The sequence below is a fragment of the Berghia stephanieae genome, chromosome 12 (genome assembly GCF_034508935.2).
Source record: "Berghia stephanieae isolate SIO BIC M18660-M18661 chromosome 12, UCSD_Bste_1.3, whole genome shotgun sequence".
NCBI lineage: Eukaryota > Metazoa > Mollusca > Gastropoda > Nudibranchia > Aeolidiidae > Berghia > Berghia stephanieae.
In genome coordinates this window covers 13,899,552-13,921,380 of record NC_088371.1, presented here as the reverse complement: position 1 = coordinate 13,921,380, position 21,829 = coordinate 13,899,552, and the positions used below count along the sequence as shown (strand labels likewise).

Sequence of the window (21,829 nt, the reverse complement as noted above, 5' to 3'; positions counted from 1 at the left end):
CATCTTTTAGGCTAGTAAAATCTGTTGCTGGTTTTGGTCTGGGTTTAAAAAATCTTATTTTACTAACTGACTGCTTGAAAGTAGTAACTAACAATCTGTGGTCAGTGTTAACGTTTGTTCCAGAATATGTCCTTGCATTGTTCAGGTGTTTTTTGTAATGTTCTGGGACAATAACATAGTCAAGTTGGTTATAAATCTTTACGATATTGTCATCCATTTGTATTGATCTTTCCCATGTGATTATATGTCTAGATGGATGCTTAAATGCCGAATTGGCAATAAACATTTGGTTTTCTGTGCAAAAATCAATTAGGCGTTGACCATTATCATTTCTTTTACCTTTAGAATAGTTGCCTAAACAGTATTCACCTTCTGATTTCTGGCCTATTTTTTAGTTAAAATCCCGCACCAGTATGACATCTTCTTTTCTATGTTTGTTTGAGGTTTTCTATTTCATCATACATTTTTTCTCTCTCATCAGCCTCGATTATTGTTGATACTGCGGTGGGCATATGAGTTTTGATTATTATTGTAAATCTGTTGTTATTTAATATATTTGCAGAGTTCTTAATTTTTAATACTGCTAGCCTATCATGAATGATCCCGTATGTTTCTAGATTTGGTAGCCATGCCTTAGATAATATTAGAAACCCCAAGCCCCCCCCTGCCTTTTTTCGTGTGGAAAGGTTATTAGTCTATTCCATTCAATGACCAGGTCTGTTTCGGGTTGTTACGTTTCTTAAAGGCATACGATATGGAGATCGTATTTCTTTAAATCCTTGATAAGATTGGTTGTCTTAATATTCGAAGATAACCCACGCACATTAAATGATGCAATATTTATTTGCGCTGATTTCAGATTTTCCATACAGCAAAATATAATTGTGTGTTCAGTTCCGTGAATGACGGATTTCCGTGATTGGAATCCATTGCACATAATATAAATCTAAAGGTGAATTTGAACCATATGGTATCATTAAATATGAATGGTGGTATTGTCTCAAAGCTTGAGAACGATGGTTTTGATAAAGACATAAATCGTTGTGATATTATTGTACTAAAGGAGTGTTAGACAGATCGGTATAATGTAATGTCTTTGAACTATATCTTATTCACAAAAGCTGAACATTATCTTACCTTTGTCAAATGCCATTCTTACAGCTTCTACATCATCATGGAAACCAGCGAGACGATATAATCCTTCTTGATCCATGCCTATTTATAAAAACATGGAAAAAAAAATTAGATAAACATTAGAAACCTTTTACATGTATTTATGCTAAAGAACATGAAAAAAAAAAAAAAACTATTCTATTATGACAATCACGTATACAAAACAAATTCAGAAACAAAGCATTCTCTACCCCCCGCCCTATCTCATTTCACTTCTTCTCATATAAAAAAATGAAAAATAAAATGTATAATTTTTTTTTCAAAATCGAAAGTAAAATCTCATATTTAAATTCAAACACAATAAAACATTTTTTTTAATTTTTCAATTGCAATGTAAACAACAATAACAACAAACAAAAAGACATACAACTGACACTCCATCTACAAGACTTATATGAAGTAAATGAAAGACCACCTACTTCCACTCAGGTGTGAATAGTTATCAGCTATAAAGCAGTGGTGACACTTTATATGCAGAAATAAATCGGGTATCTAAATGGTAACTCGTACGTAATGAAATGGAAATTTGGTGGCAATTGACCTGCTGGGGGGGGGGGGAAAGAAACGAAACAATATGAAGCACTAATTGCTACAAATTGAAAACTAAGATACAACAGCTTAAAAATAAAATATATAAAAAAATAAAAGAATCAAATGACATGAAGGAATGCTTCCCGATCAAACAAACATGTTCCTTTTTAAATTGTTTGTACCTCACAAGGTCCCCTCTTAACCCTCTCCTTACCAACTATAGGAAAATCGTCACATTCGTTACGATACAACCAATATTTTTCTTATTAAAATTTCTTTTGCACATCATAAAATTTAAAGAAAATGAACAGTGTATTGTAGAGCATGTTTTGCAAAAGAAATTATGTATCTCAAGAATTTCACTGCTATTATGTCTGAGTGATAAAAATCTATGTTGTGTTGTTAGTTGGGTGTGAAGTTTTGGGGAAAATCCTGAAAATGGCTGGTAAGGAGAGGGTTAAGTTATCGTAAAAATCAACATATTAAATGGGGATGTTTTTGTTTTTTTAAATTACGTCCTTCTTCGTTAGATGCTGTTGCCTAGGCATTCCATGAAGGAATATAGATAATCCATCAAGTAAATATCTGACGTCAACAGGAGTTACCCATGTTTTAAAAGTGAACTGTGATATACGACATGGAAAATGTTGTGCTGCTATGTGGTCTAATGGTATGACACTTGCTTTCGGATCGGAAGGTCCTGGGTTCGACCCTCGCTCTGTGCATAGTTGAGTCCTTGGAAAAGACTCTTTACTCACATTCTCTCTCCGTATTCGAGTATAAAATGTGTACCTGGCCGTTAACAGCATTGTTTATGTCCGGAAAAAATGAAATATCGCCTTATCGCCTAACAGGCGTAAAGTGTCGTTCTATATGTTATGTGTTGCTGTTGATCAGGGACCCTTTGTAAAGCGACTTGAGCAGATTTAGTGGATATTGCGCTATATAAAAGCTCAAGTTTGAAGTTTGAAGTTTTGAAAATCAAGAACGGAATACGGGCCGCAATCCTCGTATTTACTCTATATATCAGAACGCATATCTAACCTCTGGCCTCAATCTCCTTGACACATTTTTCCACCACACAAGGAACAGGCTGGTTGTTGGCCTTGACAACTGTGGTCAAATCCCCACCATATATACGTTTTATGTATTTCATGTCAGGCATACAGTCGTTAGGGACTCTTTCACTACATTTCTTGTGGGCCTGTACACCGCAATCTGGAATAATAATTAAAATAATAATAATAATAATAATAATAATAATAATAATAATAATAATAATAATAATAATAATAATAATAATAATAATAATAATAATAATATTAAAAACAACAATAATATTATAATAATAATAATAATAATAACTTCACTTTTGTGCATCCTAAAAAAACAATCTCTAATATCACTATCAAAATTTTGAAAACGGTTTTTATCCTTGACAAAACAGAATTTAGCTTTCAAGAATTTCAATTAGAATGAATTTCTACAATCAATTAACCTTTACCAGTTGGAGAAAATGGAAATAGTTTGAACTTGTAAGAGTGAAAAGGAATTACCTTGACATTTGACTCCTTGTGCCAGCAGTCCCCACATGAAATTGGCACAGAAGTCACACCAGTGAAGACCTATAAAGTTTTGAACCTGAAACATAGCATATATAAAATAATAATGATAATAATAATAATAATAATAATAATAATAATAATAATAATAATAATAATAATAATAATAATAATAATAATAATAATAATAATAATAATAATAATAATAATAATAATAATAATAATAATAATAATATAATAATAATAAATAATAATAATAATAATAAAATAATAATAATAAATAATAATAATAATAATAATAATAATAAATAATAATAATAATAATAATAATAATAATAATAATATAATAATAATAATAATAATATATAATAATAATAATAATAATAATAATAATAATAATAATAATAATAATAATAATAATAATATAATAATAATAATAATAATATAATAATAATAATATAATAATAATAATAAATAATATAATAATAATAATAATAATAACAATAATGGATAGCTGGGTCTGTTAGATCTGGCAGATGGTATTTTATGACAGACTAGGCAATTTCTATTGTTTCTTTTCTTTCCAAGCTAAAGAAATGAGGTTTAACTCGCTTTCCCCCAACAGATTTTTAGTACTTTCCAAAAATTGAATAAAAAAAGAAATTCTCAGTTGCTTAATATAAAAGAAACTGTACACCAGTAGTAAAAAGGAAGAAAATGGGGTAGTAAAAAGTTCTAGAATTATAATTAAAGCACCCAAGAAAAGGTAAGACAAAGGGGAATTGGTTCAAATAGGAAACAGATGTAGATTCCAAGAGCATACTGTCAAAGTACTTAGTTTGAGATCACCTAAAAGTCTCATCCAGACACAAGCACAGGTCCCAACTGAGAGGGATACACTCAAATATTTACAAATCATATAAAATATTAAAACAAAACAATACAGTGCATAACAGAGAGATGATTTACAAAGATAAAAATATCATCTCCAAAAACTAAATATACATTTGACTGTTTCCCTCTCAGCCAGGGTAATCGGCCAGGCCAGGACAAAACCAAGTCTTCTCATTCCAAGACAAAGACAGAAAGCAAGTTGGAAAATATATATAAGAGGATAGAAGACACAGTAAGTACCTCCCTGTCCACTATGGGAGGTCAGGAAAAAGGAATTGGTTCACCTTTCTTTTCAACTATAGTCTGTCTATTACAGTGGAAAAATCCACCCCCATGATATCAGTACCAGTGTTATAAGTGAATGGAGGCTTGTCCATAGCCCCCAATAGTCGGTGTTCAGTTTGAGCGAGTTAAACAAAAACTTGAATTTTTTTTTTTTTTTTTAAATAAAATGATTCTTATGACCATGAATACTCCCATCTTCGTCATGCACTAAATGAAAAACCAAGATTTCTATGGGTAAACTGGAAAAGGCAACATTGTGGATGAGGTTCGAAAATAAAAAGGCAATGGAGATGGATGGCTTAAGCATGTCTTTCTTATGAACAAGCAATAAATACTTCAGTATTGAGATGGACCCCACAAGAGAAAAGCAAAGAAAAGGCTGACAGACATATTGAGGATGAAGGAGGAAAAAAAAAAAAATAAATAAAAAAATTAAAAAGTTTTTATACAGCGCAATATCCAATAAACATGCTCAAAGCGCTTTACAAGGGGTCCCTGGCCAACAGCAACACTAAACATGACATGAAACCTATTAGGCAATATTGCAATTTTTTTCGGACAGAGACAACGCTGTAAATGGCCAGGTACTCATTTTACACTCGAGTACGGTGAGAAAATGTGAGTAAAGAGTCTTTTCCAAGGACTCGACTATGCGCCGAGCGAGGCTCGAACCCAGGACCTTCCGATCCGAAAGCAAGTAAACTGTCTGGCCTTGGCCCGGGAAGGCTTGGAAGAACTTGGCCGTGATATGAAATGCTTTGGGACTGTGCAAAGTTGAGTCCTTCGAAAAGGTTCTTTACTCAAGAGCTTTCACAGCACACGGGTGTAAAATGAGTACCTGTCCAGCAACAACACTTCTTTTGTCAAAATAAAATGTTAAGTGTTGCTGTTGGCTTGGGACCCCTTGTAAAATGCTTGGATATTGTGCCTTGTATAAAAAAGCTCCTGTTGGGTAGAAGATTAAATAAGAGAGCAAATTTATTCACCTTGAATATATGTGGTTTTTCATAGCCGCTGACATCTGTGGCTGGTGCTGCAGTTTCATCCAGGGTAGTTGCTGACAGAGCCTAGAAAAGTAGGAAGAATTCATTATAACAACAACAAATCTGAAAGGTTATGAGGATACAGGCAAAACGAAATAAAAATGATAGTTGACTGTATTTTTGGAGGTATATCCATGGCTTGGGTAGCAAATCGTTCTACTCTATAAAGTTAAACATTTTAGGCCAAGATCACCCTTCAACTAATGTCAAATTATGTCTACAGATAATTGGTAAAATTATCCCAGACCTATCTAGTTCAAATTTCAAAATGTGCATCAAAAATAAGACAAATGGATGATTTGAAACAAAAATGTATAATCTAAAAATTGACCCGCAAATCACTAAAAATTTACTATAATCTAGTCTACAATCCAATCCCATTATCACCCAATCTAGTTTTGTAGTTGTAAAATGTATCTATTTTTCAGATAGATAAGGATGAAGTGTAAGCACCCTTGAATCATCTTTTTGATGATTTTTAAAAATGATTTTAAAATCATACAAGAAAACATGAAAGTGTGTAATGAGTTTCGTCAAATGCGTACATAATGCGTAATTTTATACCAGGCAGATCTGCTACCAATCGAAAATTTTGACTTGTGACTAAATCGTTCATGTCCATTGGGCCATTATATCAATGGTAAATTTTTAAATCTCCTCCATGGGTTTTCTTGAACTGAATGGTTTGCGACCCAGACCATTGATATCCGTCTCAACTTTTAAGAATTTTTGTCTGCATCAAAGCTTAAAAATTGAGGCAAAGAGTCGACCTTTTTTGAAAATGTGTTGAATAGAATTAAAAATATGTCTTCTATTACTGACATAAGGAGATATATAAATTTTAAAAAATAATTTACAATGAATGGCACACTGATAAACAAAAAAAAATAAGAAAAATAAAAAGCAAAACAAAATGAAAAATCATCAACTGCCCCCCCAGCCCCCCACTAAATAAAACACACAAACACACACGCATATATATAGACACAAACATACATACACACACACACTTACACGCATATATACACATAACAAAGCAAAACAAGGAAAATTTGATTATTCCCTCACCCTCCCAATTTATGATAAATATTAAATAAAACACCCCATAAGAACTAAAATTATTCTTCATAGTTTGTATATATATATATAATATATACATTTCTAAAAGATGCAAAATTGACATTTAAAAAAGAAAGAAAATATTTCAAATACTAAAGAGAGAGAGAGAAATAAAAAAGAAATTAATAAACAAAGTATTATCTCAAAAACACGTATTAAAAAAATGTCAGAATGGAATGACATACATCTGCTGCGCTGCCGTTGACCGGGTCACCCTTTGACCCCTTGCCCATTCTTTTCCGTTTCAGATTATAAGCCATGTAAGGGGACTCCTCATAGTTGGATTCCTGGGACATAGCCTGGATGTAATCCGCAGCCCGCAGTTCGATGTAGAAGTGGATGAGGCCATCGGCCACCAAGTCATGGATGGAATCAAAGCGTTTTTCTCCGACGTAGTGTTTACCATCGAAGAAGAGTTTATAGTTTTTAGTCTCGCGTTCAAATCTAGAAAAAATTATAGAAATAAAGAAATATGTCTTTGGCCACACAACAAAATGCATTCATATCTATAATTTAAGATTGAATTTATTACAAATCATGATTTCTATTATATTAAAATTGGGGTACCGATAGCTCAGTTGATAGAGCACTCGTTTCACAGGCAAAGGGGCTAAGATTGATCCCATATAAAGTCGAGATTTTTTTCTGACCCTCCTGTCCTCCCAATGTGATTGGACAGCTGTGTCTGTTAGACTCGGTGGAGAGTACTTTGTCATAGACTAGCGTCTCATCCAGATGGTACTAGCCGTTGCTATTGTCTGTGTCACACTATAGAAACTGGGATGAACTCCGGCCAAATGGGCTTAATGGCTCTGAAGGACTACTTTTTTTAAAAATTAAAATTTCAGACCTCACTTTAATTCACCACACTGAAGCTGGTAAAAACATAATATCATCTTTATTTCCTTTTTAAAAAATATGAATTCATAAGTTTTCAAAATAAAATAAAATTATTTCAACATTACTGTCAGATTCCTACCCATATTGCACACTCTCTGAGTACTATTTGAAGAAGTCACTAAATGCCAACCCAGGAAAAATTCAAGTGTGTGCCTTCCAAGGGAAGACTGGAATAACCTAAGTATCAGCTGCAGTGCAGTGCTGCAAAGTAAGCTAAGGTTAGGTGACTTGCTCAGGGCCACACAGCACGGTGGGTAGTCGAACTCGGTACCTTTCGGGTCAGAAGCTAAGACCATACTACTGAGCCACGCTGTCCCATAATCATAAACACACTATTAATCTGAACATAATATAGAACATTTCCACAATTTCACCATACTAAATGGGCTGCACAGAAGACCATTGGCCTCAGCTGGGGTAGAGCCCAAGGAATGGCTCAGAACAGAGAGGAAGGGAAGACCTTTGTTGAAGCTAAAGGGCAGTTAGTAATTATATAAGATTTACAATGTTTTTATTTATTCCCCCCAGCAGATCAAATAGATCCAAATTTCCATTTCAAATGATGCAATTTGCGTGGTCGGTGTTGTATCCTTTTTGTACAGGCATTCTTACAATATCCCATCAATGGGTGTATATATAGCCAGGTGCTCAATCACACCTCAGCCAAAGCATAATACATCTTTATATTTCTTACCTGATAGCCAAACTGACAGCATCTGGTGCCCGTTCACTCTTACGCACCAAGTAACATCCATCTCCTTGCTGAAGTAAAAGTTCTGCCTCTTGCCGACTCAAGGAGCCGTGGTATCTGATTGGAAGTACATTAAAAAAAAGTTACCTTTGTATAATTAATACAGTAAAGGCATTTTCCATTTCATTTTTAGGTAGTCCGTCAATATCAAGGATCTCACTAAATTTCACAATGTCATTAAAAAAATGTGTGCATTTATATTGAGTAGTGTCTACTAAACATACTCAAAAAGCTTTACAAGGGGTAAAAGCCATAAACCATTAAACACTTAGCATTAATGCAACCAATACTATTGTGTCCATATTACGTGTTTATAAAAATGGTCTTTGATTCTCTTGAAGGTTCCTATCATTCCATTAACAAAAAACGAAGTGAGTAGGAAAGTGCCAGAAGACAACAGAGAATAAAAACTTTGCTGCGGCAAAGGGGGCTCGAATTCGCGACCTTGCTGGTAAGACAACTCCGCCTGGCCGGGGAGATCGTGACTCTACCGTATGAGCTATCCACGACCATTTTTCCATTAAGACTTTCGTTTCCTGGGTTTATTATTCTGGAGGCAAAGGAGAATTCCTGATGTAGGCTTGTCAATTTTGATTTAAAATTTTTAAAACATAATTTTTATGTAATCAAATTTGTTTAAACTGCTATAAAAGGGGGTTCCAAGCCAACAGCAGCACTCAACAAGCAAGACAACAGCTGCTGCTACATTTTAATTTTTTTTTGGACACTGACGGTGCTGTTACCTCCCAGTAACTCATTTCACACCAGATTGCGGTGAAAGAATATGATTAAAGAGCCTTTTCCAAGGACTGAACGTTGCACCGCCTAGACAGAGACTCAAACATGGGACCTACCATCTGAAGAGCTAAGTAGCCTGCACATCTAGTAGAAGTGAACTTAATTGGATCATTTGTCATGTCTCTGTCATTGTACAAAAAAACGTGACAAATAGTGCTCACTTTGCAATTTTGCAACTAGATTATCTAAAACACTCTAGGCTGCTGAAAAAAGGACAGATATCCATAAGTCAAGGAAAAGCAATGTAAAAGTAAAATCAAATGGGTTTTTGGGGCTTTGTAGTACGACACTCGGCTCCTGATGTTGTAGATTTCTGGTTTAGGTCCAACGGTAGCAGCCCAAAGTAAAGTCCTTTAAGAGGCTCTTTACTCAAAGATCAACAAAATAAAAATGAAGTAAAGTAAAGGTTTCTTGTGTTATGACACTCGTAAATCCCTGGTTTGAATCAAACTGTGATGACACAAAGTTAGGTCCTTGAAATAGACTCTTTACCTACATTCTCTCACTACACTCCAAGTGTAAAAAGAGCACCTGGCTGGTAACAGGATTTTCCCTGCAGTAAAAAAATACATTGTAATAGCATCTAATCAGCGTCATTTTGGCCCTACATGCTTTGTGTTGCTATTGACTTTTGAAAAGCATTCTGAGCACATTTCATGGATATTGCACTGTACAAAAGCCACCTCTTGATTTTTTTATTTTGTTATGTTCTCTTTTTCAATCTATTCATTTATAATGTTATGTGTACAATTGCTAAAACAGATAACTTACTCCTTTCCATACTGTGGTGGTCTGTTTGGGACCTGTAAAGGAAAATTTTGAACAAATTAATTTTTAACTTTAAAAAAAATAAATATGTCAAGGTATAATTGAAGGGTTTAGTTTGATGACATCTGCACGGTATAAAAGAACCCCTTCAATTTTTCATTTAAAAATTATATAATATAGCCTTTAGTTAAGCCATGCCTGACATCTTCCCATTTTAAAAAATAAGACTTTTAAAAAATAAGAAAAGAGGAAGACAAAAATACAAGGAAAAATAACCTCAAAAAACCCATTGAGGCAGGCTTATTTTGGGGAATTTTTTTTTCTTGTATAATTCTGTCTGTTTTATCTAGCACTGTTTCATACAGAGCTTTTTCATATTTATAAGACATCTCAATCGTTCTGCTTGGCTACTTTATTTTGCAAGACTAAAATCTGAAAAATTTTATTGAAATTGGCAGATATGAATGAAATTAAAGATGACTGTAATGCCTTTTGTCACAGATTTCTGAAAAATCACAAATTGACAGACTCGTTCGAAGACATGTGGGCTGAAGCAAAGAAAGAGTTATTCAACATCATAGAAAATAATGTTGCGACAAAAACTACAATGCCAAACTGGAGTAAACCTTAGATGGACGGTAGATTAGAACGTCTGATTAGACAGAAGCAAAATTGGTACAGAAAGATGAAGAGAACAAAGTCAGATAAGCACACTCAAAGTTCCAAGAATTGAAAAAGAAAGCACAAAAAGAATGCTGGAAAGCACATAGCGATAACGTTACAAATCTTATTAATGGAGACAACAATAAACATATTTTTGGATACATTAAGGCGAAATCAAAGGATGGAAACAACACCATTGCCAAATTGAAAGACAAGCACGGAACTTACCATCAAGACTCTTTTAAAAAAAGCAAATATGCTCAATGAACAATTTTGCTCCGTCTTTTCGTGAGATTCACACAACGATCTACCTAATCAAATTAAACAACAAAGTAACATTATGAATTAGAAAATGATGACATCCAGGCGTAAGAAAATTACTCAAGGCTTAAATACCCAAAATGCGATTGAACGAGATGGAATTCCAGCACGACTGCGGATGAGATTGCCTCTGTACTATTCCTTATATTCCAATCCTTGCTAGACCAAGGAGTTGTGCCAAATGATTGGAAGCAGGCTAACATCGTCCCAATATTCAAGAAAGGAGACAAAACTCAACCAGAAAACTATCGCCCAACTCACTCACATCTGTGAGTTGCAAAATTTTAGAGCACATAATATACAGCTCAATTATGGACTACCTGGAAGAAAACAACATCCTCACTGATGCTCAACATGGATTTCAAGCTCGACGATCATGTGAAACACAGCTGCGATCAAGATTCTTTGACTTTTTGCAAACACTGGAAAATCGAGGACATACAGATGCAATCCTATTGGACAGTAGTATGAAGTGGAAGAAGCATATTGCCAACACAGCTACTAAGGCAAATAGAACCATGGCCTTCCTCAACAGACAAATCTGCCACTGCCACCAATCTGTGAAAAAGAAATGCTATGAAGCATATGTCAGGCCCATGCTGGAATATAGTAGCTCAGTGTTTGACCACACACATCACAAGAAATCAACGAGCTAGAAAAAGTCCAACGTCGAGCAGCCAGATTTGTCAGTGGAAACTATGAGCGGGATATGAGCGAAACTCAGCTCATAAACGATCTCCAATAGAAACTGCTGCATGAAAGACGATCCATCAACAAACTCCTCATATTCCACAAAGCACATAATGGAAAATTTGAAATTCCAACTAGCCATTTGAAATGGAACAACAAAACAAGAAACTCAGCATTTAATTTGGAAATTTCCCATTCAAGAACAAACCATCATCTTCAATCTTTCTTCTCCTCCACCATATGACTTTGGAACTCCCTACCAATCACCTGTAAACATGCCCATTCGACTGATGACTTTCTAAAAAATCATTTTCTGTTTCCCTCTAAACTTCTGTTACTGTTACTGAAAAGACGGCCATACAATCTGATGCTTCGGCCTTAATGGATGAAGAAGAAATGTTGGATGCCAGAGAAAAGTAGAGAAAAATACTGGCGAAAATTATTTTTTTTAAATCCCTCTTCAAACCACAAATCTTCAGATATCCTGTTTTTTTTGGGGGGGATGTTTTTAAATTTTTTTTTTTTTTTTTTTTGGGGGGGGGGGGGGGAGTGGGGAGGGGGAGTTCAGAGATGGACAAGCTGTACAATAAAACTACCAAAATTTTTATTTTGTTTTATTTATTTCCCTCACAGCCATAAGGCTTTTATCCCCATTTTTTAGAGGTGCCCTTTATCCCATTTCCTGTAGCATTGAACAGACTGTAGCTGCCGTAGCAATTGCTGGCTTCAGTTTGTACGCTAGTCTATGCAAAGTGTTATCCACAAGATCTAACCCACCCACTCAGCTACCCAATCATTGCAGAGTGGACAATGGGGGGAGGGGGCAAGGGACCAGGAAAAATCCTGGCCAATCCCTTTGTTCTTGAGGAAGGTGCTGACTGACTTATCAGGAGCATCGTAGTGCACCTATGCTTGCACAACAACAGCAACAGCAACAAACAACAATAAAAACAACAAAAATAAAAACAGCAATAAAAATTTTCATCCACTTACTTCATATGGGCACTGTATACAAACGGGTTTAGGAGCTTGCTGCTGAAGTTGATATACTATCGAACAAAAAAAAAAGAAAGAAAAGAAAAAACGAAAGAATGAATAGTAATATGAAAATAATATCATATTTGTATGAAAAATAATTTCTTGGTGCTAAAAATCACATGTGTCAAGATTAGGTTTTAAAGTCAACACATAAGATAAACAGTTTGGTCAAAATGTTTTCAATTCTACTGGTTCAAATTTTTTCCCTCTTCTTCACAATGATTATCACCAGGATACCACTACCTAATAATAATGATAATAATAAGTAATAATAATAATAATAATAATAATAATAATAATAATAATAATAATAATAATAATAATAATAATAATAATAATCATCATCATAATAATAATAATAATAATAATAATAATAATAATAATAATAATAATAATAATAATAATAATAATAATAATAATAATAATAATAATAACAACAACAATTAATCCTCCCCATCCCCAACTCATCATCAGTAACATCATCAACATTATCTTTCATTACATGACACTCATTACAAATATCAATACAATTACAATTAAAACTATTAACATTATATATTTAGCCCACTACTGACATCAATCCTTAATATACTTACAATATGTATTCCAAGTGGGAGCATTCTGTGTGGAATCTCCATCTGAAACAACATTAGTATATGTATCATTAGGCATGGTTACTGATTGCTGTTTTCGCAATGACCGATCCCGCTCTTTTAACACAGGAGGTAACCTTTTCCCACTTCCACTCCTTTTCTCTATTCTCCCACCTCCAACGCCATCCTCAACCACCAAACTGGATGGGCACGTTTCAACAGCTACCCTTCTATCTACTCTGGCCTCTGATGATGTTGGAACTGGCGGTGGACTTGGCAGAGGGATCCTTGGTGATAACCTGTCTCTAGATTTGGCCTCCAGAGAGGATCTAGAAGACGGACGTGTGAGGGGTATGATATCCGGTGGAGGACAATATAAATCTGTTGAGGAGGAAGAGTTTTCTCTATTGTAAGAATTGTGCTGAGATAAGCTGCGAACTACATGGCCAGAATCTCCCAACCCTATGCTGGACGAACTATGAACATTTCTCTGTCTTGGCTTTGGAGAGACTTCACCTCTACGAGCTTCTCCACTGCTATTCTGAGGTCGGTATCGAGGCTCTGGCATCATCATTTCTGCTCTGTTGGAACCACTATGGTGTGACCTGACCCGCAGTTCAGGCGATAACTTTCCACCCACAACTGCCATTTGTCCTTGGGGAGATTGGAGTCTCCCATCAGGTGATGTCTTTCTGAATTGTGGATTAACCGCAATGATTTCGTGTTCTGAATTGCCCCGCTGTGTGGCCACAAATATGCCACCTTCTCTGCGGTACATACCCGGTCTTATGGTAGTGTGCTGCTTAATATGAGCAGAACGACGTTGATCAAAGGAAGTATTACTATTATCTAACAAACTTTCTGAGGAGAAGCAACGTGAATCCAACTGACGTTCTGTTGCTGCGGCAGATGATAAATTACGCCGCAGAACTGGTTCGGGAGGGCCTCGTGTACTCCTTTGAGACTGAGAGTAATTCATTTTGTAAGGGTTTATAATATCTCACATTTTGGTTGGATTAGAATTAATTTTCAGTTTTCGAATTCACAAAAGTAACTGGATGAGATACTTCCTTAAACTAAATAATCCATCAGCTCTTTTTTTCTTTTTAACCTAGCAAAAAATAAACTTAATTTTAGCCATGGAATATTTTAAGTGATCTGAGCAAATTACTTGACAATTTATAAAACACATTTTGAACAGCACTAATAGAAAGAACAACGCAGGAACCAATCCAGAAGGGAGTGAAAGGGTGTTTGCTAGAGTTCTGCAGTATAAAAGCAACTCAATAAGCTATAAAATTAACTTAGAGGAAGATTTTTTAAAAAGAAAACCATTGGCAGACAGATAGCACGAGGGGCTCGGGTAACCAACATAGTAAAGCTACAGAGTTCCATCCATTATAAGTCATGGATTGGATCAATTCTGCTTGACAGATTATTTTTTTTATCAAGCCCTTACCCACAACAACAGAGAATGGGTATTGAAATATTATTAACATCTGGCTGAGAGAACTTTGCGATAGACTTTTTGATTGATCAGTGTATCAAAATGGTAACTAAAAATTATTATTGTACACTTCATGCTTCAAAAATTAAGATATAATTTGGCTCAGATGGAGATCTTCACTGGATAATATTGAATCAAGTGATTCTTTGTGGTTTACTCATCCTTTTTTAGAACTGTGTGTTTGGATATTTTTTTTAACATTTGTCGACACTGTCAATTAATAAATTTTAATCGATTGAAATCTAAAAGCTGCTGTAAACTTAACCACCCCTCTTCCCAATCTTAATGAATTAAAAATTATTTAAAATCAATTTTTAAAAAAAGGAAAAGATTTGAATAAATGTAATTTGTTCATTTTCAACTCAAACGTAAAGTCTGACCTGCTGTGAAACTTGGAATGCATTGCAGTCATGTAAGGATACAAATTTTCCTAAACAGGTGCATGCATAAGTTACTCAGAATAAAATGGATGGATAGAATTAAGAATGAAGAAGTATGGAAAAGAACACAGCAGAAACCAGTGGGAGAGGAAATAGAAAGAAGACGATGGGGGTGGATTGGACACACCCTTAGAAAGAATAACTCTACTATAACAAAGAAAGCATTGGACTGGAACCCTCAGGGCAGAAGATCAAGGGGAAAGCCACAGGGAACATGGAGAAGAATTAAAGAAGCTAATATACAGAGAAGTGATAAGACATGGAACGAGTTTTAAAAGTTAGCTCAGGATAGAGAAGGATGGAGACTGTCTGTGGCCTATACCCTGACCCAGGGTGAAAAAGGCAATGATGATGATGAATTTTGTTCACATTATAACCGGGGAGCATAAGTAAAGTTAATGGTAAAATAAAAATAATGATCGAATGAAATGAAAATCTAACAACTCATTATTCCTTAAAAGGCTTTGAGAAATGATGATTTAACTTGGCTTCCTAAATCACAGGACTAATTTTTATCCAAAATCTTCTTTTTTTTCAAGAAGTTAGAATAGTTAAAACCAAGACAGAAAACACAAGCAGAAGCTATAATCAATTACACAAAGTTTGTTAAACACTTTACACCATTATGAACGTTATATCCTGCGTAAAACACAAGCAATGGAACAAATATCCCATGATCCTTTCTATGAAGAGGGAATGAAGTTTAAAGTAAGGCAATAGCCAACTAGGCAACAAAATGAATCACATTTTAATGGGGCATTAGGCTATTTCCGAATGTGACGAGAAGAAGAAAATTAATAAATAAAAAAACTGGAAGCCCATATCAAAACCAAAATATATAAAAGCAGATTCACAAGTATCTGAAAAACACAACTTCTACATATAAACAGTAACTCACGCCATGTGCATGTGTCATCTAAAGTGGCCACTTGAAATGTGAAATGAGACAAGCTTTGGCCACCGAAACACACACACACAACACTCAAACACACACATACACACACACACACACACACATAAACAACTGTGTGAAGCAATTCTATGTCATAACAAACTACACGTCAAAAATAAGATAACACTTTCAAAATTCCACATTGTAACTGATTGTTTAGAATGCAGTATAAGTATTGCTAGTTTATCTGCACTTCTGATGTTAAATTCCCTTAGCTTGGTTGCTATACAAGGATAGTGAAAACATAATTATTTAATGAATGAAACATAAAATGAAATCATGAGAAAACACTAAAACAGAAATATTCATCATATTTTAAACGAATTATGTATGAAGTTTCAATAATTTTGTCTCATTGACAATCAACTATTTTGTCGAATGTTATGGACAATAAAAAAAATCTGAATTCATTTCCAAGGCTGTATGTGCACTGATAAACAAAACAAATGTTATAATACTTTTACTTTTAATATAGCACTGATTGGCCACCTGATCCCTGAGTCTCGATTGCATGAAAGTTAAGCAAAAATACTGTCTGTAAACATATGACTGAGGAAGACAGTTAAACTAATATTATTTATTTGGCTGACTTTTGAACTTTTCCTTAATTTATAAACTCCACATACATGACCCAGTCAACTTAAGCATGAATGAGTATTGCCATTTGATGTTGTAGAAGTGATGAAAATAATAAAAAGGATCCTGGGATGAGAATAACCATTTTGTAAAATGATTGTACTATATAGTCCTTCAAAGTCATCGTTTCAATGGAGCCTGAATTTATCCCGGTTTCTATATAGCGTGAAATAAACAATAGCAATTGCTTGCTATCCTTTGAATAGGGCACTACTCTTGCTTTCCTCCATGCACTTGGCAGCCTGTTTGTCCTTGCGCATACATTGAAGAGGTCCAATAGCCAGGATAGGGTTCTCGGGCCAAAGTGTTGAATCATCTCAGTTGTGATTCCATCCAGTCCAGATGCTTTTCCTGCCTTCAGATGGGACAAGGCCTCTAGTAGCTCCTCCAGGGTAAAAGAGTCAAGATGATCTTCACTATCCTTGAGGGCTTTGTCCATTTCACGTTTCAGGGCTTTTAGTTGGCCTCGTGCTTTCTTGGCTGGTTTCCCATTCAGTAGAAGCTGATGTGCTACTTGGTCAGGTGTTACTGCAGCCACTCTTGTCTGGGTATTTTTGTCATTATTCAGTTTTGAATCCAGACCAGGCTGGATTCCGACCAGGACGGTCAACATGTGGTCAACTTCTTAACCTTACACAATTCATAGAAGATGGGTTTGAGACAAAACGGGTCACTGGCACAGTCTTCGTCGACCTCACTGCAGCCTATGACACAGTGAATCACAAGATCCTACTCCTCAAAGTGGCTAAAATGATAAAGAATAAGAAAATTGTAAATATTATCCAGTCACTTCTCGAAAACAGGCGCTTCTTTGTTGAAATGGATGGCCGGAAGAGCAGGTGGCGCACCCAGAAGAATGGTCTTCCCCAAGGATCAGTGCTAGCTCCAACACTTTTCAACATATATACAAATGATCAGCCTGAGTTCCCAAATATCCGCCGATTCATATATGCTGATGACCTATGCCTCGCAACACAGGATGTGTCCTTCCAACCAATCGAGAGCAGACTGACAAATGCCCTAGACACCCTTACAAAGTACTACACTAAAAACTCGCTGAACGCCAACCCAGGGAAAACACAAGTGTGTGCATTTCACCTCAACAACCACCAAGCCCACAAAAAACTTAACATCAAGTGGAATGGCCAGACATTAGAGTACAACTACCACCCAGTGTACCTCGGAGTGACGCTTGATCGGACTCTGTCCTTCAGAGAACACGTGAGGAAGACCAAGGCAAAAGGGTCCACGCGTAATGCCCTCCTTGGAAAGCTGGCAAACATGAACGGGGGAACTGACCCTAAAACTCTAAGGACCACAGCATTGGCCCTCAGCTACTCAACTGCGGAGTACTGCTCAGCTGTATGGGCCCGATCATGCCATGCCTCCAAGCTAGACCCCGAGCTCAACAACGCCTGCCGGATCATAACGGGCCAGCTGAGAGCAACACCATTACCACTGGTCTACCGTGCAGCAGGAATAGCCCCACCACACATCCGGAGGGAAGCTCATGCCCAAATACAAAAATACAAACAGGAAATGGACCAGAGACACCCCCTTCATGACCACAATTGCCCCAAAAGCAGGCTCAAATCAAGAAAAAGCTTCCTCACAGTAGAGAGCCTTCACCCAGACCACTCAGCATTCTTCCGCCTGGACAAATGGGTAGAATGGGACAAGACAGCAAACGATGCCCTCCAGCCCCCAACAGAAAAGCTCCAGCAGGCACAGACCTCAAAAGAAAAGAATGGGTGGCGCTGAACAGAGCTAGAGCAAAGGTGGGAAACACCGCCACCAACCTCTTTAAATGGAAAATCTCACCGGGCACTGAATGCCCATGCGGTCACCCCAGACAGACCATGGACCACATCCTGTCCGAATGCTCGCTGGGACCTCACTGCACCAATGCTGACCTGAGGGAATGCAACCAGACTGCCCGGGACTGGCTGACTCACTGGCGCGACAAGATATGATGATGATGAATAGGGCACTTGACTATCGCAAAGTACTTTCCACCAGATCTAACAGACCCAGTTACGCAATCACTGCAGGGTGGACAGGGGTTCAGACAAACATCTCACCTTCATCTGGAATCGATCTTGGTCCTTTTGTGTGTGAGGTGTGTGCTCTACCAAAGCTATCAGGATCACTAAATGATTGTATGAACCATAAAATGAACCATAAAATAGGCTAAAAATGAATCGTATGCTTTTTCCTCGTCATGGGAGACCTAACAGCTCAGTTGGAAGAGCACTAATCTCAAAAGAACGAGAATCAACCTGATGCAGTTGAGGTTTTTATTTAATTACCTCTGTGTGTGTGTCCGCCAAGCAGGGAATGAGTAGTCATCTTTTAGAATTGAAGGAAAGTGCTTTGCTAAAGATTGGTGTCTTATCCTGCCAAAGACTAACACTAACACTAACAGCCATTTTATTTTTAACTGTCACAATATAAATTATATTATAATACAAATGACCCCAGGATGAACTCCCGCTCTGCCGGCCTTATGACATTGATGGTGATGGACTAACTACCATCTCCAATTACAAACAAGCCAAACCCAAATTTAAACAACTCATATTGTTGAGTGTGGACGGTTGGTGGCTCAGCAGTACGGTTTCTCGTGGTATATTCACTAAACTCAAGCAACGTTAAGCATGGTCAGTGACTGGATGGGTAACATCATGGAAAATTCTATTCCTACATTATGTCCTTGTTCTTGGGTAAGGCACTTAAAACACATTACCAAACTTGACTCAGGTGTGAATGTGTACCAGGCCATAGACAGTTATGGATACTGTAAGTAGGCTTACTGTAAGTGTTAGTAAAAATAAGGATGCCTAACAGGTGACTGGTACTGTTAGAAATGGAAGTAAGGTGCCATATGGCCTGCTGGGGTAATAAATGAAACATTATGAAGGGCATTGAGCATAGTAAATCTCTGGAATGTGCTATATATAAATATTCACATTTATTTTATTTTCTTTTTAAATAAGTACTTAAGGCTTTGCTTGTCTAAATTATTATCTTTTCATATTTGCTCATTGCTTGTCAGTACAATGCAGACATAGTTTATACATTTTAAATAATGGCTTTATACCATTCAGGAAATGACTTCAAGTATCCTCTTCAAGTTGAGAGCATCCTCTTCAACGAGGCCCTTGCTTGTGATACACACATGAATGAGTATATTATAATATATGGAAAGATATGAAACAAATCGTCTGTACAGCTTATAAGTCTTAACTTCAAAAAAATAATTAGACTTTTGTTCTTCTGAAAAATGACATTAAAGTACTGGACATCTGGAGATTATACAAAATAGCTATATATGATTAGCAAGGATGTAACGTGTGTATGGATGAACTTCCTGAAGAGAGACTGACATTAATAGTTAAGTAGTATAATGACGATAACAACAAAAAGCATGCACTCGTGTTAGTACTCATAGACAAACACTTCAAACATACTGCCTAGACCAAAACATGAACAGACAAGATAAAAAACCAAGAAATGGGAAAATTAATTCTAAAATTCTATTTCATCATCGAATTTTTAAATAAGGAAGGGTATTCGGACAACATAATAGCAGTTGTATACGAAATCAAAACAACCATGTACTTGTTCATCGTCATCAGTAAAGTCCAGTGTAAGTGGAACCCATCCAGTTCCGATGGCAATGGTCAAGTCAATAAAGCAATTTCAGTTTTGACTTTGGCCCTGAGCAAGGAGAAAAGCTCATATTTCCCATGACGTAAAGACAAACAATATCAAATGCAAAGTGCAACTATGATCGTTTTCAAACTATTAAAAATGGATTATATACTTAATATATGAATATATGCCAGGATGTGCAAGCAGTCCCATAGCTGACTGGAACTGGAAGATGGAATGAATGAGAATCATGAATCATCTGACAACTATCAACCCTCCTCCTCCTACTTTTAAGTATTTAAAAAATTGTACTTACTCATCGTGGTAAGTCCGATATGGTATATTTTTCCACGAGTCAGTGTCTAAAATTTAAAAGTCTGCTCTAGTAAATTGTTTTTGTTATCATTATTAAAATATCTCAAGATTCTCTATTGTTTGAAAGAGTGAGAATATTGTTCCTCTTTTGTTCCAGAATCAAGAACCGATCAGGACCATGAACAGCTTCCGGGTTTCGTCACAGATGTCGATCACCAATGACGCGACCCCTTGCGGGCTGGCGTGATTCAGTTTTTTCGAATTATTACTTTATCATTACTTTTCTTTTAAACTCTCTCTCTCTCTCTCTCTCTCTCTCTCTCTCTCTCTCTCTCTCTCTCTCTCTCTCTCTCTCTCTCTCTCTTCCCCCTCTCTCTCTCTCTCTCTCCCTCTCTCTCTCTCTCTCTTTCATCCTAGAGAGAGGAAGAGAGAGAGAGAGAGAGAGAGATGACTTAGAGTGGCGGAAAGAGAGAGAGAGAGAGAGAGAGAGAGAGAGAGAGAGAGAGAGAGAGAGAGAGGAGGTGGGGGGAGGAGAAAAATAAAATCTGATTACACCATTGCCACGGAGACAATCTACAATGCCGTCCTTCATCTGGTTATGACTACATGACGGATAGTCTTAGAAAGTCGCTTTAGCTAAGGGAATTGGGCGAGGGTAAAACTGTTCAAATCAGTGATGTAATTACCAATTTGGGTACAAAGTATCTCCAATCTATAGTAATAGTATTCGATGTTGATGTATAATCATCACTTCGAGAAATTTACCTGATTGAACCCCTAAAAATTGGATGAGACATGTCCCTATAATAATATACGCTATACAGAATATTATTTATTTTATTCAAGGTAAGTAACTAATTAAATAGCGACCTTTATTTTGGAATACTAAGACTATTGTAAATCGTAGATTTTATTATAATTCTCAGATATGTTTGTTATTTCTGTCATCTTTTCATTTTAATTATTAATTAGGTAAGGAGAGAGAGAGAGGGGAGAGAGAGAGAGAGAGAGAGAGAGAGAGAGAGAGAGAGGCAGAGAGAGAGAAGAGAGAGTGAGAGAGAGAGAGAGAGAGAGAGAGAGAGAGAGAGAGAGAGAGAAATCGTGTATTGTACGCGATTGTGTCGTGACATTTTGAGTCAAACGTATGTGCTGGTTGCTTGGTTTGAGTACACTATCGTACTCTGGAAAAAACTTCG

The 21,829-nt window shown here is 36.1% G+C and overlaps 1 protein-coding gene across 6 annotated transcripts in view; it reads right to left on the bottom strand.

Moving 5' to 3' along the window:
- The window catches only part of LOC144957996 (N-chimaerin-like), a 29,295-nt gene extending 8,445 nt beyond the window's left edge, over positions 1-20,850 (bottom strand). The window contains exons 1-10 of one of the 6 annotated variants that reach the window (XM_078889580.1): positions 20,635-20,850; positions 13,133-13,174; positions 12,492-12,547; positions 9,828-9,859; positions 8,202-8,315; positions 6,793-7,051; positions 5,432-5,512; positions 3,261-3,345; positions 2,749-2,922; positions 1,138-1,215 (exon numbers count right to left, since the gene is read on the bottom strand). In XM_078889580.1, the coding sequence (XP_078745706.1) occupies positions 1,138-1,215; positions 2,749-2,922; positions 3,261-3,345; positions 5,432-5,512; positions 6,793-7,051; positions 8,202-8,315; positions 9,828-9,859; positions 12,492-12,547; positions 13,133-13,174; positions 20,635-20,638 (925 nt within the window). In that variant the 5' untranslated portion in view covers positions 20,639-20,850. Of the gene's footprint in view, positions 1-1,137; positions 1,216-2,748; positions 2,923-3,260; positions 3,346-5,431; positions 5,513-6,792; positions 7,052-8,201; positions 8,316-9,827; positions 9,860-12,491; positions 12,548-13,132; positions 14,241-15,672; positions 15,954-20,634 lie in introns of those variants that run through there. The other 5 variants (XM_078889576.1, XM_078889575.1, XM_078889578.1 and 2 more) reach the window with 5 other exon arrangements.
- Between the last annotated feature and the right edge of the window lie 979 nt (positions 20,851-21,829).